The following is a 26,098-nucleotide window of genomic DNA, read 5'->3' as shown; positions in this document are numbered from 1 at the left end:
ACTTAGGTTAGGTTAGATTTTCTTTCGTTTGGTTTGATTAGGTTAGGTTTGGGTGTCTGATGCAATTTTCTGAAGAATTTAACCTCCTTTTTCCCTCCTAACTCCCTTTCAACTTTCCATTTTCCCCTCTCCCTTGTTTCCTTTCATCCATCTCTCTTTCCTTCCTTCCTTCTTTCCTTTTTTTCACTCTTCTCAATTCATTTATCCCTCTCCTTTATTCCAACCCTTTTCTCCTTTCCTTCCTTTCTCCCTCCCTCCCTCCCTCTCTCCCTCCATACCTCCCACCCTCTCTTCCTTACTCTTCTATCTCCTCACTCCCCGCCGTTTACCCACACACTCCCGCCACACATCCTCGTCCTTCCACGCCCAATCGCCCCCATGACGCGGCCCTCGAGAGGCGGAGACGCAGGGAAAGAAACAAGCGAGGTGTGTCATATGGAGGAGGAGGAAGAGGAGGAGGAGGAGGAAATCGATTGGGAAGATGATGATGATAGAGGAGGATGAGGAGGAGGAAGAAGAGTAGGTTGGGTTGAGGCAAGAATACATTGGTTAGATTGATATGAGAAGGGGAATAGATTTAGTGGTAGATGAAGAGGAATAGAGAAAAAGTAGAAGGATAGAAGAAAAAGAACGAGAAGGAGGGAAAGGAAATTGAAGAGGAGGAGCAAGAAGAAGTAAAGGAAGAAGAGGAAAGAGAGGACAGCTGGCAGGGTGTGTGTGTTTGCGTGTGTGTGTGTGTGTGTGTGTGTGTGTCTGTGTGTGTATGTGTGTGGTAAGGATGGCGGACGAAGGTCTTTGGGTTGAGAGAGAGAGAGAAAGAGACACAGACAGAGAGAAAGAGAGAGAGAGAGGGGGTAGTAGTGAGGGTGGACAGAAGAGACAGAGAGAGAGAGAGAGGGGGTGGAGAGAAAGGGTCTGGTGGTAGGTAATAGAGAGGGTAAGACAGAGAGACAGAGAAGGAGGGAGGGTAGTGATAGCAGGAGAAAGAGGGGGTGGAGAGAAGGGGGTTAGTGGTAGGTAATAGAAGGGGGAGAGAGGGGGGCAGGGGAGGGGGGTTATGGTCGGCCCATCACCAATACTCCCGCTCGCTACGTTCTCGACGAAATCTGCCAACTGGGAGGCGCGTGCGACACTCCAGTCAATATGTCCTCCATTTAAGCTCACTTGGCCAATAGCAGGTGACGGAGGGCCACCTGAGCCGAGGCTACGCGACCAGTCGTAACAGTGGCACTATGTGAGGGGAGGGAGAGAGAGGGGAGGGGCGAGGGAGAGAGGGAGAGAGGGGGTGGAAGGAGAGGAGGAGGAGCAGAAGGAGGGCCCAGGGGAAGGAAATAGCCCGGTAGAGTATTGGTTTCGTACCCTTTTAAATTCGCATCGCAGTCCACGCCGCCGCCGCCGCCGCTGCCTCTCAACTTGTATTCCTGTCCACGCGTGTTGCAGTTAACTTGTATTTCTGTCAACTGGCCGCACAATTGACTCGTATCAATGTCAGTTTGTGCCTGTCTGTGCCTCCCCGTCCCTCCTTCCTCACCCATCGCCTGCCTGTCTCTCCGTCTCTCCCTCTCCGTCCCTTCCTCACATCCCATCTCTTCCATACCTGTTTATATTCCGTCTACTACCTGTTTTCTACTCCTGTACCTTCTGTTTATCCCCTGAAAGCTATCATGCCACTAACCACAATCCCATCAACTCCTTGTTTGCTATCTTACCATCATCTGTCTATCCCTTGCCACGTAAAAGCAAAACACACCCACATAAACAACACACACACACATACGCACACACACACACCAACATGCAGACTCCTCAGAAAGTCGTTTAGTACCAGGCGGCGAGTGCGTTAAGAATGGCACCACGTAAGGCTTCTTTATAGGTGCCACGCCGCCGGGTTCTCTGGCACCGCTACAACAACACCCAACGCCCCTGCCTGCCTGCCTCCCTTAGTACAGATATATTTCGGGTTTTCGCCACCACTAATACATCTATTATTGCCTTAGCTTCTCTAGGACTCATTCTCACCCTCTCTGCAGCCCCTTCATTAGCCACTAACTATATCGTCACCCTCATAAAATAATCGCCTAAGTCATTTTTCAGCGATTTCCAGGTTTTTGTTTACATCAATTTTTCAACATGTGACGCCCATTTTTGTATAGTTGCCTTCGTCATTCAGGGTTTGAGTGTTCTAGAATTGGCCTTTTCATTTCTGCCTAAATCTTAAGCCAAATGAGATAATGACAGTTCTTTTATGATTTCCTGTAAAGTAGAAGATAATGACTTAGGCGCTATGTTTACGAAGGTGACGATGTACTACTTGGTTCCTTCCATAGAACAAATGTATTTCGACCATTGGCTTAACTTCTTTGGGATCACTAGCATCGCCCTTACAATAACCACTGATACAGCCACTTCATTAACCATTTAACAATATACTACTTGTCCCCAATACATAAAGACACTCCCACACTCACTCCATTTCATTACAACTCATCCACAAACAGGCACTCGCACACACGCTCTTGCACCCCTCTCATACATACTTATACACACACGCCATGTTCCGCCTACATTACATTGCTCTCCACTCACTCACACACATACACACACGCACACACACAAACACACGCACCACCATTACATCACAACATAACCCAGACAGTCAGGCATTATCTAATCACACAGACAACACTTTCCCTTCCACTACTACTACTACTACTACTACTACTACTACTACTACTATCACCACCACCCGAAGCCCATCTCTTCACCGCTGGAATGGCCACATTAAGTCATGATTCAGTTTGGCGACTTACATCTCCCTCTCCCTCTCGCTCTCCACCCCCCCCCCCCTCTCCCTCTCTCTCTCTCTCTCTCTCTCTCTCTCTCTCTCTCTCTCTCTCTCTCTCTCAGCTGGTGCATCGCGGTATTTGTGTTCCACGAAGCTGTTAGGAAATTGGCTATGTTACGTTTTCTCTCTGAATGTGTGTGTGTGTGTGTGTGTGTGTGTGTGTGTGTGTGTGTGTGTGTGTGTGTGTGTGTGTGTTTCAGCTTGCAACACCAGGTACACACGTCTCTCTTTACTATAAACCTCCTCCACCCTCCTCCGCCCCGCCTCCTCCTCCTCCTCCGCCTCCTCCTCCTCCTCCTCGTCAAATTTCACCCTCTCTCTCTTTCCACCTCCCTCACCGCCACCACCACCCACAACACACACACACACACACACACACACACACACACACACACACACACACACACACATCCCCCCCCACCAACCCAACACACGACCCATTTACGACAGGCCTTCTCCTCCTACCTCTCCCCCAATCCTCCTTCGTCCCCTACCACCTCCCCTTCCTCCCCCTCTTTCACCAGCACCTCCCCACATCCCCCCCTCTACCTCCTCCTCCCCCCCCCCCCCCTGTGTACATAGCCCTATAATGCAAACACAGGTTGACAATGCAAGCTTTACCGCCGCCCTCCGTCTCCGGCTATTCCAGTGTGATATTACGACCCCAAAGTTTCCACATTCTGCCATAATTATGAAACTCGGCGGCGTTTGGCGACGGAGAAAGAGGAGGTAGTGGAGGTAGAGGAGGAGGAGGAGGCGGAGGAGGAGGACGGAGGTGGGAGAGAATGTCAGTGCTAGGAAAAGAGTGGTGAAAATGAGGATGAGGAAATACGACTTTTATTTTCTCTTTTGTAGATGAAAAACAAAAGAAAATAGGAGTGAAGGGATGAAAGTTAATATGAAGCCCAGGAACAAAAAGGATAAAGAACAGGAGGACAAAGACAAGGGAAAGATTAGGAGGGTGAAGTAGGGGAGACGAAGAAAACCATAGAACACTGGAATTAAAAAGCAAAAAAGTGAGATAGGAAGAATGGGTGAACGAGAGCAGAAAAAAAGAAAGAATAGAGCAAGTTTTATCATTCATATCATCACAAAACACTAAAGAAAGGAGTGAGGTGCCGTAAACAAGATGGAGAGAGAGGGAGAAAGACAGAAGGAGAGAGAGAGAAGAATATTCCTCCAATGTGAGTTATTTCTCCATTCCCTTCTTTCTTTCCTCTCCACACTCATCTCCCTGTAGCCTCATTTTCTCTCATCTCTCTCATCTCTCCCTCCCTCCCCCCCCCCCCTCTCTCTCTCTCCCTGACCATCACTCACTGCTCAAAATTGCATGCGGGAATTCGTCCTCGCGGCGTGACAGAACCATCCCATCGCTGAACGGTTTCCGCTACGCCGCCCCATAAAGAAACAAAAGCTTGCCTCTACCTATTACACGCATCAGCTTACACACGCACATACACACGCACATGAACAGATACACACGCACAGACAGATACTCAGTTGGCCAAGCAGGAAAAAAGGTGAGAAGGGAAATGAAAATAAAAGAATAGAAGGAGAGAAAAAGAAGGGTCAGGAAGGAAAGATTAGGTACTAGAATGGAAAACGAGGAACAAAATAAGGAAGGGCTATTATAGTAAGGAGAGGTTAATAGAAGGGGAATGAAAGTAAAGGAATAGAAGACGGGCGAGGGAAGGAGGAAAAAAGAAGGGTCAGGAAGGAAAGATTAAATTAGGAAATGAAAAAAAAAACGAAGAGAAGAGAGGAAGGGCTACTGAGTAAAGGAAAGGAAAGGAAAGGGAAGGAGAATAATGAAAAGAGAAAGAAAAGGAAGGAGCAAAAAGGAGGATTAGGAGAAAGAGAACGAAGGGCAAGGGATGGAGAGGTACAAACACCTACATACATACATACATACATACATACATACATACACACATAAATATACATAGTTTCGACAGGCAGGTGTATATACAAGATCCAGGTCTCTCTCTCTCTCTCTCTCTCTCTCTCTCTCTCTCTCTCTCTCTCTCTCTCTCTCTCTCTCTCTCTCTCTCTCTCTCTCTCTGTGTGTGTGTGTGTGTGTGTGTGTGTGTGTGTGTGTGTGTGTGTGTGTGAGAGAGAGAGAGAGAGAGAGAGAGAGAGAGAGAGAGAGAGAGACTCATATCAGCCGCCTGGGGAGTGTATATACATAACACCTTCCCTTTTCCTCGGTCTCATCTGGGCGAAACAACCCTGTATACCTGTCCTCCTCCTCCTCCTCTTCCTCCTCCTCCTCCTCCTCTTCCTCTTCCTCCTCCTCCTCCGCTTGGGCCATCAGGAGGAGGCTCACGTTACCCATGGACGTTCTTTTCTTTTTTTTGTTTTTACTATCGCGTTCCATACAAGAGTTCCGATTGTGGCGAAGCGAATGGGAGACTGAGCTTACGATGGACACACACACACACACACACACACACACACACACACACACACACACACACACACACACACACACACACACTCGGGGGGACAAGGATTAGTGAAACGTCCGCAATGTTGAGGAAACGAAAAAAAAAAAAAAGAGACAGAGAGAGAAAGGAGGAAATTAAAAAAAGACACGTGGAATAAACCCGGAAGACTTACGTACTTAGAGAGAGAGAGAGAGAGAGAGAGAGAGAGAGAGAGAGAGAGAGAGAGAGAGAGAGAGGTGGGATAGAATGAGAATTAGACACAAACACACAAACAGACTCACACACACACTCAGATTAACAAGGGCAGGAGGCCACAAGGAAGGGAATAAGAGGAGGAGGAGGAGGCGGAGGAGGAGGAAGACGCGGGGAAGGAGTAGGAGGAGGAGGAGGAGGAGGAGCCAGGAGCTGTGTAAATAAGCGGCCACAAAACAAAAGCAACGTAAAACACCCTCTGGCGGTAGTCGAAGCCTGGCCGCCGGATTATGTGTTCAGACCCGGGACAGATTGCCACGTTTGGGACGGTAAACTGGCCTCCCAACCAACCCTCTTCCCTCTCTTTTTTATTCTCTCCCTCCCCCCTCTCTCTCTCTCTCTATCTCTATCTCCCTCCCTCTCTCCCTCTCTTTTGTAGTCGTTCACTCACTCGCCGGCTCTGATTGCGCGCTCTTATTATTAACGACATGCGGAAAACAGCCACTCAGACTCAGGGGAAAGGAGATGGATAGACACGGACGAGGCGAGGCAGCTAGCGAGGCCCACAGACATGATGGACAATGAGAGGAATACAGACACACAGAGAAAGACAGATGGATTAGGACACAGACACACGGATGGACGATGAGAGGAATACGGACACAGAGAAAGACATATGGATTAGGACACAGACACACGGATGGACGATGAGAGGTATACGGACACACAGAAAGACAGAGAGATAGGGATACAGACACACGGATAGAGAAATGGAGCGTTATACAGACACACAGAGAAGCAAGTTAATAGGTATAAAGACACCCAGAGAGAACGGAGAGACCACAGATAAGAACACAGATACACAAACACAGAGACAGACAGAGACACAGACACACAAATAGGCACACAGACAGACCCACAAATGCTTCAAAAGGCAGAAAGACAGACACACAGACAGACAGATAAACAAACAGAATATATGCCCACAGACAGGAAGATAAGCACACACACACACACACTCACACACACACACACACACACACACACACACACACACACACACACACACACACACACACACACACACATTATTACGAGGGCCTGTGATGAGGGTTTCCGGAAAGAGAAGCGAGCGAGTTCGGGAGAGAAACGCGGCTGTTACGAAGAGACCGAACGAGACGGATGGGAAGATTGATGCAAAGGAGACGGATAAAGAAGAGGACACACACAGATTGGAGATGAAAAGAAGAGACAGAGAAAGGGAACGGGAAAGAAATGGAGAAGGGATGAATTAGAAGAAGAAGGCGAATGCAGAGATAGATTCAAAGATATACTGATTGAGAGAGAGAGAAGAGAAACAGGAAGAGACAGGGAGAGCTTAGACGGGGAAGAATATGAAGGAAAAAAGCAACAAATGGAAGTAAAAGAGGAAGGTAGAAAAATATGAAGCCTAGAAAGTAATGACAGAATAAGAAAGAAAAGAATGGCAAGGGAAGGAAAGAAAAGGAATGGCAGGAAGGAAGGTTAGAAGGAAGGAAAAGGAAAGGAAGGGAAAGAAGGGCAAGGGAAGGAAAGAAAAAAGAATGGCAGGAAGGAAGGTTAGAAGGAAGGAAAAGGAAAGGAAGGGAAAGAAGGGCAAGTGAAGGAAAGAAAAAGATGGCAAGATAAAGAAAGTTAAGGAAGAGGAAAAAAAGAAAAGGAAGGGTTATTAGATATGGTTGAAAAGAAGGGAAATGAAAGAAAAGTAAAGAAGGATAAATGAAGGAAAGTGAAGGAAGGAGCCCTATAAAAAATTAGTAACTTAACCAAACATTATTCCGAGCCATTTCTTTCACTACGGACCGGCCTAATTAACTACTGCTCAGGGCGATTGACGTACACTAAGGCGCCCCTACACACACACACACACACACACACACACACACACACACGTACACGCAGAAAACGACATCCCCGCGAATTACATTTTGGTCCGAAGAAAATAATCCCTAGTCCTCCTCCTCCTCCTCCTCCTCCTCCTCCTCCTCCCCTCAAAATGGCGGCCTGACAATACAAACAAAACCGTATTTTCCCGCTAGAACCTGTCAGGGGGAGGGAGGGGGGGGATCTCATTACCCGGAGGAGGAGGAAGAAGAGGAGGACGAAGAAGAGGAAGACAAGGGAGAGGAAGACAACGAACTAACGCACGAACGAAGACAAAGCGAGGGGGAGATAAGTGGAGTTAGAGGAACAGTGTGAGGGTACAGAAAGAAAAAAAAAGACGTCTTGGTGAAGTTGAGTCTGAAAAAAGCTGATTAATGGGAGTCTGATTACCTAGGCAGGACAGGTGAGGAGGAGGAGGAGGAGGCAGGTGGCGACAGTGGTAGAGGGAGGGAGATGGAGGGGAGGGAAGGAGGGAGGGAGAGAGGGAAGGGTGGTATGGGGAGGAAAATTGGTTAGAAAAGAAGTAAGAAAAAGAAGATGAAAAGATAAGGAGGAAAGAAAGAAAGGAGGGAGGGAGAAAAAAGGGGTTATGTAGATTGGTTATAGATAGATAGAGAGAGAGAGATAGAGAGAGAGAGATTGATAGATAAATAGATAAATAAAAGAAGAGAGAGAGGGAGAGAAAAAGAGAAAGAGAAGAATATGCTTAAAGATAGATGGAAGGAATATTAGAGAGAGAGAGAGAAAGCATAAAGCAGCGGTCATATGCACAGTCTATCTATCAATCCATCTATCTATCTGTCTTTCAATTGGTCGGTCCGTCTCTCTCTCTCTCTCTCTCTCATCTGGTTATTTGTGGGTCGCGGCCGCCGACTTTGATGGGAAATGAGAAGCAGCGAAGAGCAAACAGTCTCCGCCAACAACCAATACTGCGGCGGTGGTGGTGGTGGTGGAGGTGGTGGTGGTGGTGGTGGTGGTGGTGGTGGTTGGTTCTGTATTTGTGGAGTTGGTAGTAGTGGGGGATGGATGGCTTGGTCACCTCCACCAGCACCATCGTCATTCACCACACCACTACGGTCACTATCACCACTATCTTCATCATCATCAAATTCATCACTACCACAACCATGGCACTAAAAATATCAAACACACAGACAGACGGACGGACACACACACACTCAAACACACACACGCATTTCATTATCATAGCCAAAACAGACACAAACACACACACAGACACAGACACACATACATACATACATACGTACATAAATACATACATGCAAACATACACACATAGCTACATAGAAACACACACATACACTTCTAACACACATACGAAAACCCAACACCACCAACACCTCCAACACCAACACCACCAACAACCTCAGCTCACGAGTACGGATCCGGGATACGAACATGGCGCAGGGCAGGACGAGTCACCACCGCCCACGCGCAATGGCCGGACGATCCCCGCTGGCAGAGTAACCTTAATTTAGTGGAGTGACTTATTCCTCGGCGCTTTTGTCGGCCACTCTTTGCTCTAATGAGTGTCTCTTTATAGAGGACTAATTAACAAGGCAGTCTGCTTAGTGAGGCGGCCTGCTGACGGGGGGAGGGACGATAGGGGAGGAGGAGGGTGGTGATGGGAGGGAAGAGGAAGGGTTTAGGCTCAGAGGGACGTGATGGTAGGATCGAAGCTGCTGAAGAGAAGGGAGGAGAAAGAGGTGAAGGGAGGTGACACTGTGATGGTGAGAGACTGTTGCAGAGAAGGGAGGTGAAGGAAAAGAAGGAAGATGATATTGTGAGGAGCGGAGATGAGTGAGAGGTGAAGTTATTGGTGGAATTGGAGAGGGAGGTGGTGGTGGTGATGAGGGTCTAGTGTATAGGAAGGAAGTAGGAAATGGTTAATGAAAGAAGGGATATGAAAAAGCAGGAGGTAAAGGAAGAAGCCATGGTGGAGGAGGAGGTAGAAGTGGAGGAAGATTGGGGCAAAGAGGAATTGGTAGAATGTTAAGGAGAAAGAAAGGAAGACAGGAACAAAGGGGAGAAGAGGCATTGTGAAGGGGGGAGAGAAAAGGTAATTGAGAGGGGTGATGGAGGGAGGATCGAAGTGGAGGAGAGGAAAGGATGAAGTGGCTGGGATGGAAGACAAAAGTGGAGGATGAGAGAAACAAGAGAGAGACAAGCGGTTTAAGAAGACTAGGAAGTAAAGAGGAAAAAAAATGGGAATGAGAACATGAGAGGAAGAAGATATGAGAAGAAATGAAAGACAGGAGGCATTATGAAACACTCTCTCTCTCTCTCTCTGTCTGTGTCTGTCTATCTGTCTATCTATATATCAATCTCTTTCTATCTATTTCTTTACGTTTCCTTTTCTCCCTATTCCTCCATCTCTCTCTCTCTCTCTCTCTCTCTCTCTCTCTCTCTCTCTCTCTCTCTCTCTCTCTCTCTCTCTCTCTCGCTTTAATCTCCTTCCAGCCTCTCTCTCCCATGCACCTCTCTCCCTCCTTCCTCCCATCTTCTCTCATATACTCCTCCCCTCATTTTTCCTTCTTAAGGGAAACCTATTAACCATATTATATCTCTCCCTCCTTTGTCCTCCTCCTCCTCCTCCTTCTCCTTCTACTTCACTTCTTCGTCCTCCTCTCCTTCGCCCTTTCTCCATCACACTTTTTTCCTTCAGCCTTCTTCTTCCTCCTTTTCGGTGTTGTTGCTTTTTCTCGTTTTTCTCCTTTTTTTTATTGTATCATTTATTTTTCTTTGCTTCCTTCGTTGTTCTTATCTTCTTCCTTCTCTTCTATTTTTCACTTAATCGCAGTCACTTTTTTTTCTGGTTCCTTCCCTTCTCCTTATCTTTCTCTTCATTCCTTCCTTTCCTTCTCTTTTTCTCTTCTTCTTCTTTACTATTACATTTTTTTCCATCTCCTCTTTTCACTTCCTTCTTGTTCTTCTTTTTATTTTATTTTTCTTCTTCTTCTACTTCTTTTTTCACCTCTACTTCCACAAACAATTTCTTTCTTTCCCTTCCCTTCCATTTCCTACCTTCCTTCCTTCCTTCCTTCCTTCCATACACTTTCCTCCTCCTCCTCCTCCTCCATCCACTGCCTACTTCACAACCTTTACCACCACCACCACCACCACCACCACCACCACCACCACCGCTGCCTCGGGTCTCGCAGCCTCACAACTTGCCTGGACAAGATTTTCCTTTTACAGTATTTTCCTAACATTTTTAACCCTGGCGTTTCCCCGGGAGAAGGAAGGGCGGGCGCAGGACGAGTAATGGGCTAAAGGAGAAGTAATAGACCACTTGCATAAATATATAAGTCCTCTCTCTCTCTCTCTCTCTCTCTCTCTCTCTCTCTCTCTCTCTCTCTCTCTCTCTCTCTCTCTCTCTCTCTCTCTCTCTCTCTCTCTCTCTCTCTCTCTCTCTCTCTCTCTCTCTCTCTCTCTCTCTCTCTCTCTCTCTCTCTCTCTCTCTCTCTCTCTCTCTCTCTCTCTCATGTAGGGGATGCTGGGTTGGCGTAACACTCACCTTTTCTTCCTGCTAATTGGTTTCGTTTGGGTCGTCGAGAGAGAGAGAGAGAGAGAGAGAGAAAGTGTGTAAGAGAAATAGAGAGAGTGAACGTTAGACAGAGAGGAAATGCTAAGAGGAGAGAGGAAGGGAAGGGAAGGGAGAGAGAGGAGGAAAGAGACGCAGGGGAAGGAAGGTAAGGGAAAGGCTTCAAGTTCTGTTCTGGCTACACTGTTTATGCGAGTGAAAATCTTTGGGAAAAACGAATTCTATTTCTTCTTTCCCCTGTCGATACATTGTGGGAAAAAGATTCTAATTACCCGCCGGCGAGCATCTTTTTCTGAAATATTATTATTATTTTTTTTTATTTTCATTTATTTTCTCTCTTTTGCCGCGGTGAATAAAAAAAATGTGTATGTGTGTGTGTTTTTATTTTCTGTATGAGTATGTCGGGGGGGGAGTGGAAGGGATGTGTGTGTGTGTGTGTGTGTGTGTGTGTGTGTGTGTGTGTGCAAGAGAGAGAGAGAGAGAGAAGGGTGAAAGGAAAAGTTTGATTATCGTAAAACAAACACACACACACACACACACACACACACACACACACACACACACACACACACACACACACACACACGTACATTACATAAGTATCGGCGTAACTCGACCCTCACCTCTATGTATCACGACAGCCACGCACCAAATAAAAAAGAAAAAAAAAGAAAATCCGAAAAAAGGGGTCCCTAAAAAAACTCACCCATTACAAAAAAAAGAAAAAGGAAAAGAAGAAAAAAACGGGGAAAAATTCAGAGCAATACGTAGAGTTCTTTCACATATCCAAATATTTTGACAACAAATTACCGCGTGGAGAGAGAGAGAGAGAGAGAGAGAGAGAGAGAGAGAGCAAAGCCGGAAAAAAAGAGAGAAAGTGAGAGAAACAGAAAGAGAAAGTGTGAGTGAGAGAGAAAAAGAGAGAGAGAAAAAGAAAAAAAAACAAGCTACGGGGCGGCGTTCCCATTGGCCGAAACGGAAATATAGACGTGAAAAAATTTTGTTGAAATCCAAAATCTATTAAATTCCGAATCCGGATAAGCGAATATGCGAGTACGGACGGGTAAGAGAGAGAGAGAGAGAGAGAGAGAGAGAGAGAGAGAGAAAGGGGGGGAGAGGACCAGGAAAACCCCCCTCTATCGGCCATTTCACAGCGGACGGCCGGATACGCGAGAGCCCTTTCTAATATCCCTGGGCCCTATTTTCCCCTTTTTTTGCGCGAGAAATTCGGATAACCGGAAGGTAAATGGCCCAATACAATGGGTTAAAATCGCTAATTTCGGATTACCGTTCACTTCATATTTATATTTTCCGGCCGTACGAGTGACGTTTTTACCGGAGCATAAATTTCGCACAATGAGCCAAATTAAAACTGGGTATTGGCTCCTGTTCTAAATTATATTCCGGGGAGGGAGGGAGAGGAGGGAGGGAGGGAGGGAGACTAGTAGCAGGAAAGAGAGGAAGGGAGGGAGAGGAGGAAAGAGAGGGGGGGTAAGGGATGGAGGTAGGTAAGGATATATGTTGTGTGTGTGTGTGTGTGTGTGTGTGTGTTAGAGAGAGAGAGAGAGAGAGAGAGAGAGAGAGAGAGAGAGAGAGCAACCGGAATACATAATTAAAAGATAAATTGATATATAAAGTTTGCCTAAAACATTACATTCCCCATGAGGAGAGGGTTAAGAGCCGCCCTCCTCTCCTCCTCCTCCTCCTCCTCCATTACCAGCCACTCAACTCCCCTCCTTTCCACTCCTTCACACGCCTTCCCCTCCCACACTCCCTTCTCTCACTCCTTTATTTCTCACCCTTTCCATTCCTCCCTTTTTTCCCCTCCACTGCCCTTGCTCAGCCTTACCATACCTTCACTTTCATTCCCTTTTCCCGCTCCTCTTTCCCTTTTCCTCTTCCCTTCGTCTCTCTACCTCCTTTCTCCTCTCTCCTTCCCTTCTTCTCCCTGGTTATCTTCCTTTCTCTCTCTTTTCCCTTCCATTAGCTGTCTCCCCTCCAATCTTCTCACTGTTTCTCTCCTTTCTTCATCTCTCCCGTCTCTCCAATCTTCCTCTTTCCTTGTTCTTCTCCTCCCTACATCTCTCCCATCACTTACTTCTCTCCCTTTTCATCCTCTCCCAGTTCTTCTTCCCTTTTCCTCCTCTCCTTTCCTTCCTCTCTCCCACATCCTCATTCACGCTCTCTCCCTTTCCTCTCTCCCTGTTTCTCTCCTCCCTTCGTCCCTTATTCCCCCATCATCTCCAGCGCCTCTCTTTCCCTGTTCCTCTCCTCCATTCGCTCCTCCCCCCCTTTCCCCCCACCCCCACTCCCTCCCTCTCTCCCTCCCCCCCGCCAGACCCGTGCGCTACAGCAATAGATTCTGATGATAGTTATGACGGGAGATTTTGGCCGTGATATAAAAAACACATGTTACCTAAATACCGAGCGCGCCTGATGGACTGACAGACACACGGACAGACGGACAGACAGGCGCACAGACGGACGCATCAATAGACGGCCAGACAGACAGACAGAGAGGCAGACAGACAGACACAAACAAGCGAGATGGCAGGACAGGAATAGTGCTTCATAATGGTGTACGTGTGTGTGTGTGTGTGTGTGTGTGTGTGTGTGTGTGTGTGTGTGTGTGTGCTGACAAAATATTAATAAACTTATCATGATTTACATTAACCTTTTTGATAAACTACACTCGCTCGCGGACAGCACACACACACACACACACACACACACACACACACACACACACACACACACGCACGTACATACGGAGCGATGCTGTCCCTACATAAAATACGAGTAATACCAATTCATTTACTCTACGAACTCACTCTCACTCTCACTCTCTCTCTCTCTCTCTCACTCACACACACACACACACACACACACACACACACACACACACACACACACACACACACACACACACACACACACACACACACACACACACACACAAACATTAGCCACCCAAAACTTCGAATCCAAGAGAGAATGATTTATGGATTATCGCAGCCGTGTGTGTCCAAGTTTGTGTGTAGAGCTGCCACCTATATCAGTTCCCCCTTCAGCACCCCTTCCTCCTCCTCCTCCTCCTCTTCCTCCTTCTCCTCCTCCTCCTCGCCGCGTGTCTGAAGAGTTACGTTTCTGATTATAACTTCAGCTCTCTTCACAGCTTTCTCTATGTCAGGCAGGAGACGCGAGGGTGAGGAGAGGCGAGGAGGCATGAAAGGGAGAGGAGAGAGGGATGAAAGGGAGAGAAGAAAGGGATGGATGAAAGGAAAAGGAAAGTTATGAAAGGGAAAGAAAAGTAATGGATAGGAGAAGGAAAGGGAAGGAGAGGGAAAGAAGAGGAAGGGAGAGGGAGGAGAGGGAAAGGAGAGATGTAGGATGGGAAAGGAAAGGGAAAAGAAAACCTGGGAAAAGGAAGAAATACTAAAGGAAATGAGAAGGTAACGAATGAAAAAAAGGAAGGGAAGGAATAGGAAAAGGAAATGATTGGAAAAGGAAAGGGTTGAGAAAAGAAAGAAATGTAAACGAAGGGAAAGGATGGGAAAGGGATAAGAACAGAATGAAAAAGAAAAGGAAAGAAGAGAAAAGGAGAGGAAGGAAAGGAAAGTAAATCAAAAGATGGAGAAAAACAAAGAAAAAGAGAGAGAGAGAGAGAAAGTGTGGAAGCGGGGAAGTAGGTGAGAACGAGCTGAGGACGGATAAGGAGGACGAGGAGGAGGAGGAGGAGGAGGAAAGACGAGGAGGAGGAATAAAATTAACGTAACAACTTAGACGGAAGGGAGGGAACTTTACTCTTTTTTTTTCCTCCAGACGAGCCATAATCATAAGGTTCTTTCCTCCTCCCTCTTTTCCTCCTCCCTTCTTCTCTTCCCCTCTTTCTTCTCCCCTCCTTTCCAATTTCCTTTCGCCCTTTCTTCCCTTTGCTCCTATTAAATGCATGTAATTTATCAAAACGAACGACCATTACTACTACTACCACTACTACTACTACTACTACTACTACTACCACTGCTACTACTACTACTACTACCTCTATCAGTACTTCCACTACTACTGCTTCTACTACTACTACTACTACTATTACTACTACCACCACTACCACTACTCCTACTACTACTACTACTACTACTATTACTATTACCACTACTACCACTACAACCCTCATCACCACCTCACCACCATCAATAACACCACTACCAACAACTACAACCAACTCAGCAACCACAATTATCAACCCATTTCTCAAGCCAGTTAAACAAGCATCAACCAGCAACCAAAAAAATATAAAAAAAGTAAAAGTCAACCAGCCACTCAACCAGCCAGGCAACCGCAGCATCATCCTATCTCAACCACATTTAGGGGAGAGAAAATATTAATCATTCAACTATTTAATGATGAAAACGGGAACCTGGATATGATATGACGTGATTGAAATGACGGAAGGAGGAGGAGGAGAAGGAGGAGGAGGAGGAAGAGGGAGATGATGATAGAGAAGAGGGAGATGATGATATAGAAGAGGGATGTAAAGGCGAAGAGAGGAGAAGAGGAGAAGAAGGAGGAGGAGGAGAAAGGGGAGGGGAGATGGTAGGAGACGAGAATGAAGTTGATAAGAGAAAGAGGAGGAGGAGAAAGAAAAGGAGGAAGAGGAAGAGACGAAGAGATAAGAGGGGAAAAGATGACAGGAGACAGGAGATGAGGATGATGATGATGAGAGGAGGAAGAGGAAGAGGAGGAGGAGGAGGAGGAGGAAGAGGCGGCTTATGTCTAAATCAGCTTCTTTAATTACGGTCTGTATCCTTGACTTTTTGAAGGACTCCCTCAGTGTTCCGTGGAAATGAAGGAATGAGACGAAGGAAGCCATGGAGGAGGAAAAGATCGAAGGAAGAGGAGGAGGAGGAGGAGGACTGAGGGGGAGAAGGAGGGAAGGGAGAAAAGGAGAGAAGGGGAAGGAGAGAGAAGGAGAGGAGGAGGAAGAGGGAAAGGAATGGGGTACGAAAAAGGAGAGGATAAGGCAATTAGAGAGAGAGAGAGAGAGAGAGAGAGAAGGGGGGAGGGAGGGTACACTTCAATGCTCGCCTTCCTCGCCTCGGGGCAAAGAGCATCAGAGGTCACCATTCTCTGTTAGCCTCCTCCTCCTCCTCCTCCTCCTCCTCCTTCTCCTCCTCCTCCTCCCCTTCCTCCTCCTCCTCCTCCTCTTCTTCGTTTTCCTCTCTTTCTCCTTTTTCTTCTTTCTTCTTTCTTTTGTTCTTCTTTCTTTTTTCTGTCTATTTCTCCTCTTTATTCTTCTTTTTCCTCCTCCTCCTCCTCCTCGTCTATATGAAACAATCAGAGCTCTGGAATGTAAAATACGAAAACGAATAATGAGGAAAAAAGATAAAATTATGAAGAGAGAGAGAGAGAATATAGGGAAAATAGACGCAAACTGTACCTCGTTAAACATTGCACGAAAATCCTCCATTCTCTCTCTCTCTCTCTCTCGCTCTCTCTCTCTCTCTCTCTTGTTTTATAATCCTTTGGTATTGTTCGTCACTGAGTGTAATGGAGAGAGAGAGAGAGAGAGAGAGAGAGAGAGAGAGAGAGAGAGAGAGAGAGAGAGAGAGCGTAACTTCTGGTGTACCCTGAACGAAAGGTGAAATACGGAGGAAGGGAAGGAAGGCGAAGTTGAAGAAGAAAAAAGAAAAGAAGAAGAGAATGACATAGGCGAAGGGACACGAAGGATGACGTAGAGAAAGAGAAGAAGAGAGGAGGGAGGGAGAGAGAGAGAGAGAGAGAGAGAGAGAAGGAAGACATATAAATAACGCCAAAAGAAGTAAAGATCGGAACAAAAGGAAAGGAGGTGAAAGAATAAGTGAAAGAATAAGTGAAAAAATAAGTGTGGAAAACGAGAAAAATGAAAAAAAAGAAAACCCAAGAAAACAGAAGGGAAAGGATAGAAAAAGGAAAGGAAAAGAAGAAAGAAAGGAAAGGAAGGGATTAGAAGACACTGAGAGAGAGGTGAGAAAAAAAAGAGAAGGCGAAGAATAGGAAAGAAAAAGCAACAACGCATACAAGGATCAAAACGGAGCAGAACCTTAAGAGAAAAGAACGGAAAAGAAAGAAGCATAAGAAAAAAGGGAAGAATAGAGAGAAAAGGAAGAAAAAGGAACCATAAAGGAAGAGAAAACTCACGTAACATTGGAAAGAAAAGGAACAAAAAAGGAAAAAAACGTAAGAAAAAAATAAGACAAGGAAATAGAAGGGAAAGCGAAATCAAGCATCCCAGGCGCCGCAAACGTACAAATGGGCTTGCAATGTCGCCGAAAGGAGGAACATTAAAACGAAAAGCCTTGGCCTGCCGCCGCCGCCCTCTCACTCTTCTAATGGCAAGTCGGATTCCCATTTTTTATGCTACACTTCCACCGGATAGAACCAAAAAAAGGAGAGGGGTCGGGAGGAGGAGGAGGAGTGGGGGGCAAGGAGGAAAAGGGTGAGGGTTTAGAAGGAGGAGGAGGAAGGGAGGTGGGGAAGAGGAAGGGGAGGAAGAGGGGGAGGGATCGAGCACGTGTCCATAAGGCTGAAAACAAGGGCGGTAGACATGGGCCTTGAACCTTATGGCTTTTGGGGTTTAGATTCAAGAAAGGGCTTTTTGCTGATGTGTATGAGAAAGGCTTTCACGTAACGGGGGGTACAGCGAGAGAGAGAGAGAGAGAGAGAGAGAGAAGGGGGGAGGGGGGGTTAATGGCCCTTCCACACTGGGACAAAAGAGGGAACGTGAGTGCCAGCTTACCCTCCCTCTCCCTCTCTCCCTCTCTCTCTCCCTCCCTCCCTCTCCCTCCCTCGACACTTCATTCTGACACTTCTTTCACTTAGTCGCTCCATCAGGCCACTTCAGTCCACCTTATTGCACACACACTCACTACTGCCGGAATTGTAACGTGCTGCCCCCTCCCCCCCCTCTCCCCCTCCTCCTCTATTCACTCACCTCACTAACTCGCTACTCACTTCTCTTCATTTCTTCACTTCAGTCGCTTTTTGAATTTCCTTACTTCCTTTATTCTGCAACATTATAGTTTCTCGTTTGTTTTTCCCCCTATTCCTTTAGTCTCCCACTTCAGTCCTTCACTTCACATCACTTCTCATTTCATTTTCTTTTTCACTTTGCTTTTTTTTCATTTACTTCCATTTTTTTTCCCTTTTCCAGTCTTTGTCACTTCATTTCATTTTTTTTCTCTGTGTTTTTCTTTCATTCTTTCCTTTTTTTCATTCTTCCTCACTTCATTTCATTTTTTCTGTGTTTTTCTTTCATATTTTCCTTTTTTTCATGCTTGCCTGCCTGCTTTCTTCCTTCCTTCCTTCCTTCCTTCCTTCCTTCTCCTATCCATCCATCCTTCCATCCTTCCTTCCCTTCTCCTTTCCTTCAGATCCTGCGCGTCCTTCATCCCCGTCCGCGTCCTTCGCTCAGAAACATCTTCACATCAGCCGAGAAATAAAATAAATTACAGTTTCCATAATTAACGTCGATGCCAAAAGACCTTCCTCCGTTCCACTTCATTAGCGGTGATATTTCCTCTTTTTCCTCCTCCTCCTCTTCCTCCTCCTCCTCCTCCTTCTCCTCTTCTTGTTTCTCTTTACTTTCTTCTATATCATGATTTGGCTTATTTTCTTCCGTTTCATCTGTTTGTTCACTTTCTAAATCTTTTTCTTTATCTTTTTTTTTTATTTCATCTTATTATTGTCTATCTCCTTTAATTTCCTCTTCCTCCTTTATTTCTTCTTCCCATTTTTCGTCTTCTTCATTTTCTATATCCTGATTTATCTTGTATTCTAATGTTTCATCTTGTTGTGTTTGTTTAATTTTCTTTATTTTTCTTCTTATCTATTTTTAACTGTCTAATTATCATCTATTTCATCTATTTCTTCTTCTTTGTCTTCCTCTTCCTTCTCCAACTTATCATTATTTTATTTTTCGTCGTTTTCTTCTTCTTCTTCTTCTTCTTCTTCTTCTTCTTCTTCTTCTTCTTCTTCTTCTTCTTCTTCTTCTTCTTCTTCTTCTGCTTCTTCTTCATAACATTCTTTTTCTACAGACTTTCGTTGCCTCTCCCTCACTCTTCTCGCCTCCTCTCTCCTCTCCTCTCTCTTCTCTCATCTCCTTTCCTCTTCTCGTCTCGTCTCGCCGTGATTTGCTTCTGAGGAATAGCGGAGGACCATTCCACCCATCCTCCTCCTACTCCTCCTCCTCCTCCTCCTTCTCCTCCTCCTCCACCACCAGCAGCAGCAGCATTTTCCTCCTTCGGGAATGGGCGAACCTCCGGCGCTCCTTTCACTCAATTCTTGCTTCCTGACGCATCCTGAGAAACATCAATATTTTTCTCTAACTGTCCGTGTCTCTTCTTTCCAGATAAGACGGACGGACGCCAGATGGAGGAAGGAAGCAGTGGTAGCACGGGGTCGCCTCCAGTCAGTCACTCAGTCAGCCGAAGAGTCAGTCAGTCGGGCAGTCAGTTGGTTTGCAGTTCCGTCAGCCCAGCAGTCAACCAGCCAACCAGTCAGCAGGTCAAGTCTTCAGCGTTCAAACCTTCCTCCAGGCGGTAACTCACCCTGCCGGAAAAATTCAACCCAGCAGGCAATCCCCATCCACAAAGCCCATCATCCACTCATTCATCCACTTACCCACTCATCCACCATCAATCCCCCTACACAACCACCGCAGTCCTCCCCCTCCATCACCCTCCTATCCGCTAAATGTAACTCTACCTGGAATTGGAGAGAAAGAGAGAGAAAAATGGAGGCAGCAAACTTTTGACTGAAAAATAATGACACATTGCACCAATAGATATGCTTCGCTCCCCGTCAGTGTGCCTCATCGATCTCGCGTGTGTCCCAGTACTGCCCAGCGTGCCCGGAGGAGGAGGAGGAGGAGGAGCACGGGGAGGAGAAGGAGGAGGAGGAGGAGGAGATGTAGGAGGAGGAGAGGTAGAAAGAGGAGCAATAGGAATAGGAGTAACTGAAAGAGCAAGAAGATGGAAGAGGAGGAGGATGACTTTGGAGGACATAGGAAAGGAGGAGGAAAAGAAGAAGAAGGAGGAGGAGGAGGAGGAAGAGGAGGTAGAGGCAGTAGCATCAGTAATAGGTGGAACAAGAAGAACAAGTAGGTGGAGTAGGAGGGGAAGGAGGAGAAGGAGGAGGAGGAGGAGGAGAAGGAGGAGAAGGAGGAGGACAAACTAGATCGTCATTACCACAAACCATTTTCCTCCTTTTTCTCCAACTCCTCCACTACAGACTTCCAGAGGCGCTTCGGGCGAGGAGGAGGAGGAGGAGGAGGAGGAGGAGGAGGAGAGTCTGCTAGAGAGTCTACCACAACATCTGCGTTTTCTCCTTCATTCCATCCGTGTCTCTCTCTCTCTCTCTCTTATTTATTTTCTTCATCTCTCCACCTGCCAGAATCTCATCTCCTCCCGCCTCATCTCCGTGCGTCTCCTTAAGGTTCGTTCTGCCTGTCGCCCGATTACACGTCTGTTAGTTAGTCTGTTAATCAATCCGCCTGTCTGTCTATGTGTTTCTGTGTGTGTCTGTGGTAGTCAGAATGGATGGCTGGATGAATGGTTAGAAGGATGCATAAATGAAAAGTGTCTGTCAGTCTGTCTGTCTGTTTTTCTGCGTCCCTGCCTGTCTATCTGTCCGACATATTTATTTGTTTTACCTACCCGCTCCCTTCTCTCTCTCTCTCTCTCTCTCTCTCTCTCTCTCTCTCTCTCTCTCTCTCTCTCTCTCTCTCTCTCTCTCTCTCTCTCTCTCTCTCTCTCTCTCTCTCTCTCTCTCTCTCTCTCTCTCTCTCTCTCTCTTCTGAAATCTCACCTTTAACCTCGTTCCACTATTCACAAATCCTCACATTCCCTCACCTCCTCCCACCTGGCGCCCACCTCACCTCGCTCACCTGTCCCGAATCAATCACTCTCTCCCTCCTCTCCCTGCAACACACACCTCCCCTCAACGCACTCCGCCTCCTCCCTTGACGCCCATAATCTCCCTCTCCCTCCTCTCTCTCACCCTCCCTCTCCCTTTCTCTCCCTTACCTCCCATCCCCCCCTTGCTTTCCCTTCTCTTCTCACTCAACGCACTCCTCTGTTTCCCTCCTCCCTCTCCCTCCCACTTTCCTTCCTTCCTCCTCCTCTCCATCTCCATCTCCCTTTCTCTCCCTCACCTCCCATTCCCCATCTTACTTTCCTCTCCCTCAACGCACTCCTACTCTTCTCCACTCTGTCTCCCTCCCTCCATCCTCTCTCCCTCCTTCCTCTCTCCCTCTCTCTCTCTCCCTCCTCCCTCTCTCCCCAGCCGTCGACAGTTTGGAGCTGCCAGTCATTATATAACATTAAATCGGCGCATTGAGACAAGACAGTGTAACATTTTATTCGGCCAAATGGAGTCGAGGGGGAGAGAGTGAATGTGGTGGGAGAGGGAGAGGGAGAGGAGGTGGAAGAGGGGTGAGAGAGAGCAAGGCGAGGAGCAACGAAGAGTGACGCAAGCCGCTGCCACCCGAAACGAACGCGACTAGTGCCCCGTTGAATACTTAATGACCGCGTCCAGATGTCTACATGATGACTTAGACTTGGGACGACTTCGCTGGCTGTCCGTGTGCGTGTGTGTATGTGTGTGGACGTGGGAAGAACTGGCATACAACAGCACCCTACAGATACACACACACACACACATACAAGCGGCGTGTAAGTGAATCATATCAGTTACACATGTACGTATGAAGTGTGTAAGTGAATTTCAAGCTCGGTGCACACGACCCGACCGCTAAATGGCTCCGATGCTATTAATACACCGAGAAGAGGATTGAGAGGAGGAAAAAAGGGAGTTAAAGAGGAAAGAGAACGGAGGGAGATGAGATGAGATGGAAGGAGGAAAGAGAGCGAGGAGAGAGAGAAGGGAAGAGAAAGGAAGACGAGAGAGAGAGAGAGAGAGAGAGAGAGAGAGAGGTGCTAAAGTTACCTCCACGGGGGGTTGTGTAATCCGATTTTGCTGTGTATCCTGGCTTGGGAGGGATGAGGAGTGTGTGTGTGAGTGTGTGTGCGTGTGTGTGTGTGTGTGTGTGTGTGTGTGTGTGTGTGTGTGTAAGCGAAGGAAATACGTTGCTGAAAGGGTCACAAACGGATAAACACACACACACACGCATACACACACACACACACACAGAGAGAGAGAGAGAGGCTCGCGGGTGGGCAGGCAAGCAAGCGAGCAAACAAGGAAACAAGGAAATAAAAAAAAGGACACAAATGGAATTATCTCTGCAAATGATTCAATGTTGTTATCTGCCATGTGTAATCCTTTCCCCCCACCCACCCCCCTTACCCCCCTTAGCGCCCCCCCCCCCTCCCTTACCTTACCCTACACCCCTACCCCTACCCCCCCCCCACTACGGCACGGGAGAACTCTACTTTTTATCGCTTCTAATTAATTTGTCCGTACCTATCCGAGGCATTAATATCATACCTCTTACACACACACAAACACACACACACACACACACACACACACACACACACACACACACACACACACACACACACACACACACACACACTTCACACACACACACACACACACACACACACACACACACACACACACACACACACACACACACACACACACACACACACACATCGGAAGTTAAACTATACTTCATACCTCCTAGTCTACAATTCATACGCACATACATACACACTCTCCACCTATACATAGACATACACACGCACATACACACACATCTTCACTCTATTTATGCCTTGAATAACCAAAACTTTCACTCTTTTATTCTTGCTTTCCAGAACTCAACCCGACCTGTATGTAGTCAAGCATCTATACCTGTAGGACTAGAAACTATATATTCCACTCACTTCAATGATCCTATTAAACACCCACTATAGGATTCCATCTGCATCCCTTATATATTCCTCTGGTTCTTTAAGTTCAACACTACTTAACTTCTAATATCATCTTCTTCACCCTCTTATTAGCTTCCAAACGCATTCGGAACCTTTAAAAGTCAAGCACAACGCCTCCAATAATTCTTTATTAATTTTTGCCACTATATAAATTCTACATTATAGTCCATTTAAGTACTTAGATTATAATGCCATCTTCATCAGCCTCTTATATTAGACCCTCAAAAGCCTTCCCATCCTCTGTATAAGTCGCCTACACAGTATCCAAACCTCATCTACAGAAGTCTACCTTAAAAGTCTCTCCACAACCCCGCAGTTTCTCCTCCCATTTTTCTCCCTTCTTTCCCTCCTCCCATTTTCCTCCCTTCTTCCCCTCCTCAAACGCCTTCTTCCTTATCTCTCCCAGTCGGCCTTGGTAAAAAGAGGAGGAAGATGGAGCCACTTACCGATCTAAAGAGGAGGAGGAGGAGGAGGAGGAGGTCAAATTTTCTTAACAACGTTCGGATAGCGTAACGAAGACGACGCAACTGTTTTTTTTCTTCTTCTTCCTCTTCCTATTCCTCTTCCTCTTTTTTCTCCTCCTTTTCTTCCTTTTCCCATTCTTCCTCATATCCTTCCTCTTCCCCCTTCTTTTTCATCTTCTACTTCATCTTTCCCTTCTTTATCCTCCCCTTCTTCCATTCCATTTTTTCCTTCTCCTCCCCTTTTTTTTTAACCTCTTTTTCCTCATTCTCTTCATTTTCCTCCTCTTTTTCATCTTCCCCTTTTTTCTTCTCTTCCTCCATCCCCTCTTCCTCTTTCTATCTATATTATACTTCACAGATCTTCACTTTTCTTTCTCTTTCTACATTTCTTCTCCTTTATTTTCTTCCTCTTCCTCCTCTTTATCTTCTTTTCCTCAACCACCTGTTCCTCCACCTCCTTCCCTCCAGTTCCTCTTTTACACTCCACAGATTTCACTACTCTCTCTCTCTCTCTCTCTCTCTCTCTCTCTCTCTCTCTCTCTCTCTCTCTCTCTCTCTCTCTCTCTCTCTCTCTCTCTCTCTCTCTCTCTCTCTCTCTCTCTCTCTCTCTCTCTCTCCTAAAATCGCCTCAACTCTTCTTTCTCACGTTAAAGTCTCACATCTTTACTGCAACAAGCGCCTATTCTTTTTTTCCTTTTCCTCCTTCTTTCTTTCTTCTTTTCTTTTGTTTATTACTTTACCTTCGCCTCTTGTCATTTCGATCTTTTCTCTTGACTTACGAAATTAGCAAAGTTTACGTCTGCCTCTATTTTCTTTTACCTAAGTTATTCGTTTGTATCTCTCCTGTCTGCGAAATCTGTTTGGGGGACTCTCTCTCTCTCTCTCTCTCTCTCTCTCTCTCTCTCTCTCTCTCTCTCTCTCTCTCTCTCTCTCTCTCTCTCTCTCTCTCTCTCTCTCTCTCTCTCTCTCTCTCTCTCTCTCTCTCTCTCTCTCAAATTGAAATACACAGCCTACTTTCATTTTAAATTCACTTCTCTCTCTTCCTTTCTACTTATTCCTTTCTTTTTTTTCTTTTCTCTGTTTCTTTTATCCCCTTTCGCTTTTCTTGCTCTTTCCTATTTTTTCCTTTTTTTTCTTTTCCTCCTGTTTTTCCTTCTTTTCCAACGTTTTTCTTCCTCCTTTCTTGCTCAATTCTGTACTCCATTCTTTTCTCTCCTTCCTTCCTTCCATCCCCCTTCTTCTTCCTTTTCCTCCTCCTCCTTCTTCTCCTCCTCAAAAAACATCAACACCTTTCTTCCTTTCCTTCCTCAATTCTACCCTTCCATCCTTCCTTCCTTCCTTCCACCCTTCCTTCCTTCCTTCCTTCCTCCCTTCCTTCCTTCCTTTCACTCCACCACCAACACCATCACCGCCACCTCTGTCTCCTCCTCCCCATCCTCCTCCTCCTTCTCCTCCTCCTCCTTCTCCTTTTCCTCCTCGGGCCATCAAAACACCATAACACACGCCATTAGTATACCCGAGAGAAAGCTTCAAGGACCAGACTGATGTTATGTTACACTCCTGAGTCGCTCTCGCAGGAAGGGACGCGAGGAAGGAAGTGAAAGAAAGGCTGGAAAAGGGAAAGAGAGTGTGAAGGATGAACAGGGAAAGGAGAAGAAAGATGGGAGGAAAGGAGCGGACGTGAAAGGGGGGAAGGGGGGTGATCGATAGCTGAAAAAGGAGTAAGAGAAAGTATAAATGAGTATAGGAAGGAAGGAATAGAATGAGAAGGTAGGAGGAGAAAGGGTGGTGGGGGAAAAGGTGGAGAGGATGTGAAAGAAAAGGTAGGAAAAGGGAAAAAGGGAATGACAGAGGGGTGAAAAGGAGGAGGAGGAGAACGTTTAAGTGAGTAAAAGAAGGAAGGAAGGAAAAGAGAAAGTAAGAGGAGGAGAAAGTGACTTGAGAGTGAGGAGGAAAGTGAAAGAAAGGGTGGGAAAAGGGAGAGAGTGATAAAAGGCTGAAAAGGACGAGGAAAAAGAGAAGGTATGAATTAGCAATGAAAGGAAGGGAATAAAACGGAGGATAGGAAGAGAATGAAAAAGAGGGTTATGGAAAAAGAAATGAAGGAACGAGCATTATGTAAGTAAAGAAGGGAAAGAAAAGTAGGAATAAAGAAAGGGAAGAAAAAGGAAGGTAAGGTGTTGTTTTACCAGAAAAGTATGAACACTGAAAGGAAAGGAAGGAAGAAAGGAAGAGAGGTTAGAAATAAGTAAAAAAGAAGAGGTATTTTAGAAAGGAAGGAGGAGGGAAAGTAACGAGAAAAACAGAATTAGGCGTTGTAGAAGAGAGGCAGTTGAAGAAGAAGGAACACAAAATGGGGTAGTAATGTTCTTCAAGAAACGCAAAAGTGAACTAGAGAAGAAGAGAGAGAGAGAAAGAGGATAGAAGGAGAAGGACATTGTGAGGGATTAAAGATGGATATTGAGGAGAGGAAAATAGGAGCAAAAGAATGGGCGAAAGCACGAGAAGGGAAAAGAAAATTATACAAAACGACAGAAAAAGTTAGGGGAGGAAAACTTGTAGGATAGCTAAATAAAGGTAAAGGAAATGGTAGGAAAAGACAAAAATGAGGAAAATGAAAAGGTTTGAGCGAATAGACAGAAGGTAGAGAGGAAGAACATGGCGATGGTAAAAGAGAGATGGAAGGAAGAAAGGGAGAGCAAAAAAATGTAAAATAAAAG

At 46.1% G+C, this 26,098-nt stretch overlaps 1 protein-coding gene across 1 annotated transcript in view; it reads left to right on the top strand.

The window, feature by feature from the left end:
- LOC127009330 (uncharacterized) overlaps positions 1–20,245 on the top strand; it is a 68,385-nt gene extending 48,140 nt beyond the window's left edge. Inside the window, exon 4 of the mRNA XM_050882301.1 lies at positions 19,362–20,245. Coding sequence (XP_050738258.1) covers positions 19,362–19,555 — 194 coding nt within the window. The 3' untranslated portion in view covers positions 19,556–20,245. The remainder of the gene's footprint in view (positions 1–19,361) is intronic.
- Positions 20,246–26,098: the final 5,853 nt, after the last annotated feature.

Source organism: Eriocheir sinensis, chromosome 40 (assembly GCF_024679095.1).
Source record: "Eriocheir sinensis breed Jianghai 21 chromosome 40, ASM2467909v1, whole genome shotgun sequence".
Classification (NCBI taxonomy): domain Eukaryota; kingdom Metazoa; phylum Arthropoda; class Malacostraca; order Decapoda; family Varunidae; genus Eriocheir; species Eriocheir sinensis.
This window is presented reverse-complemented; position numbering and strand designations above follow the sequence as displayed.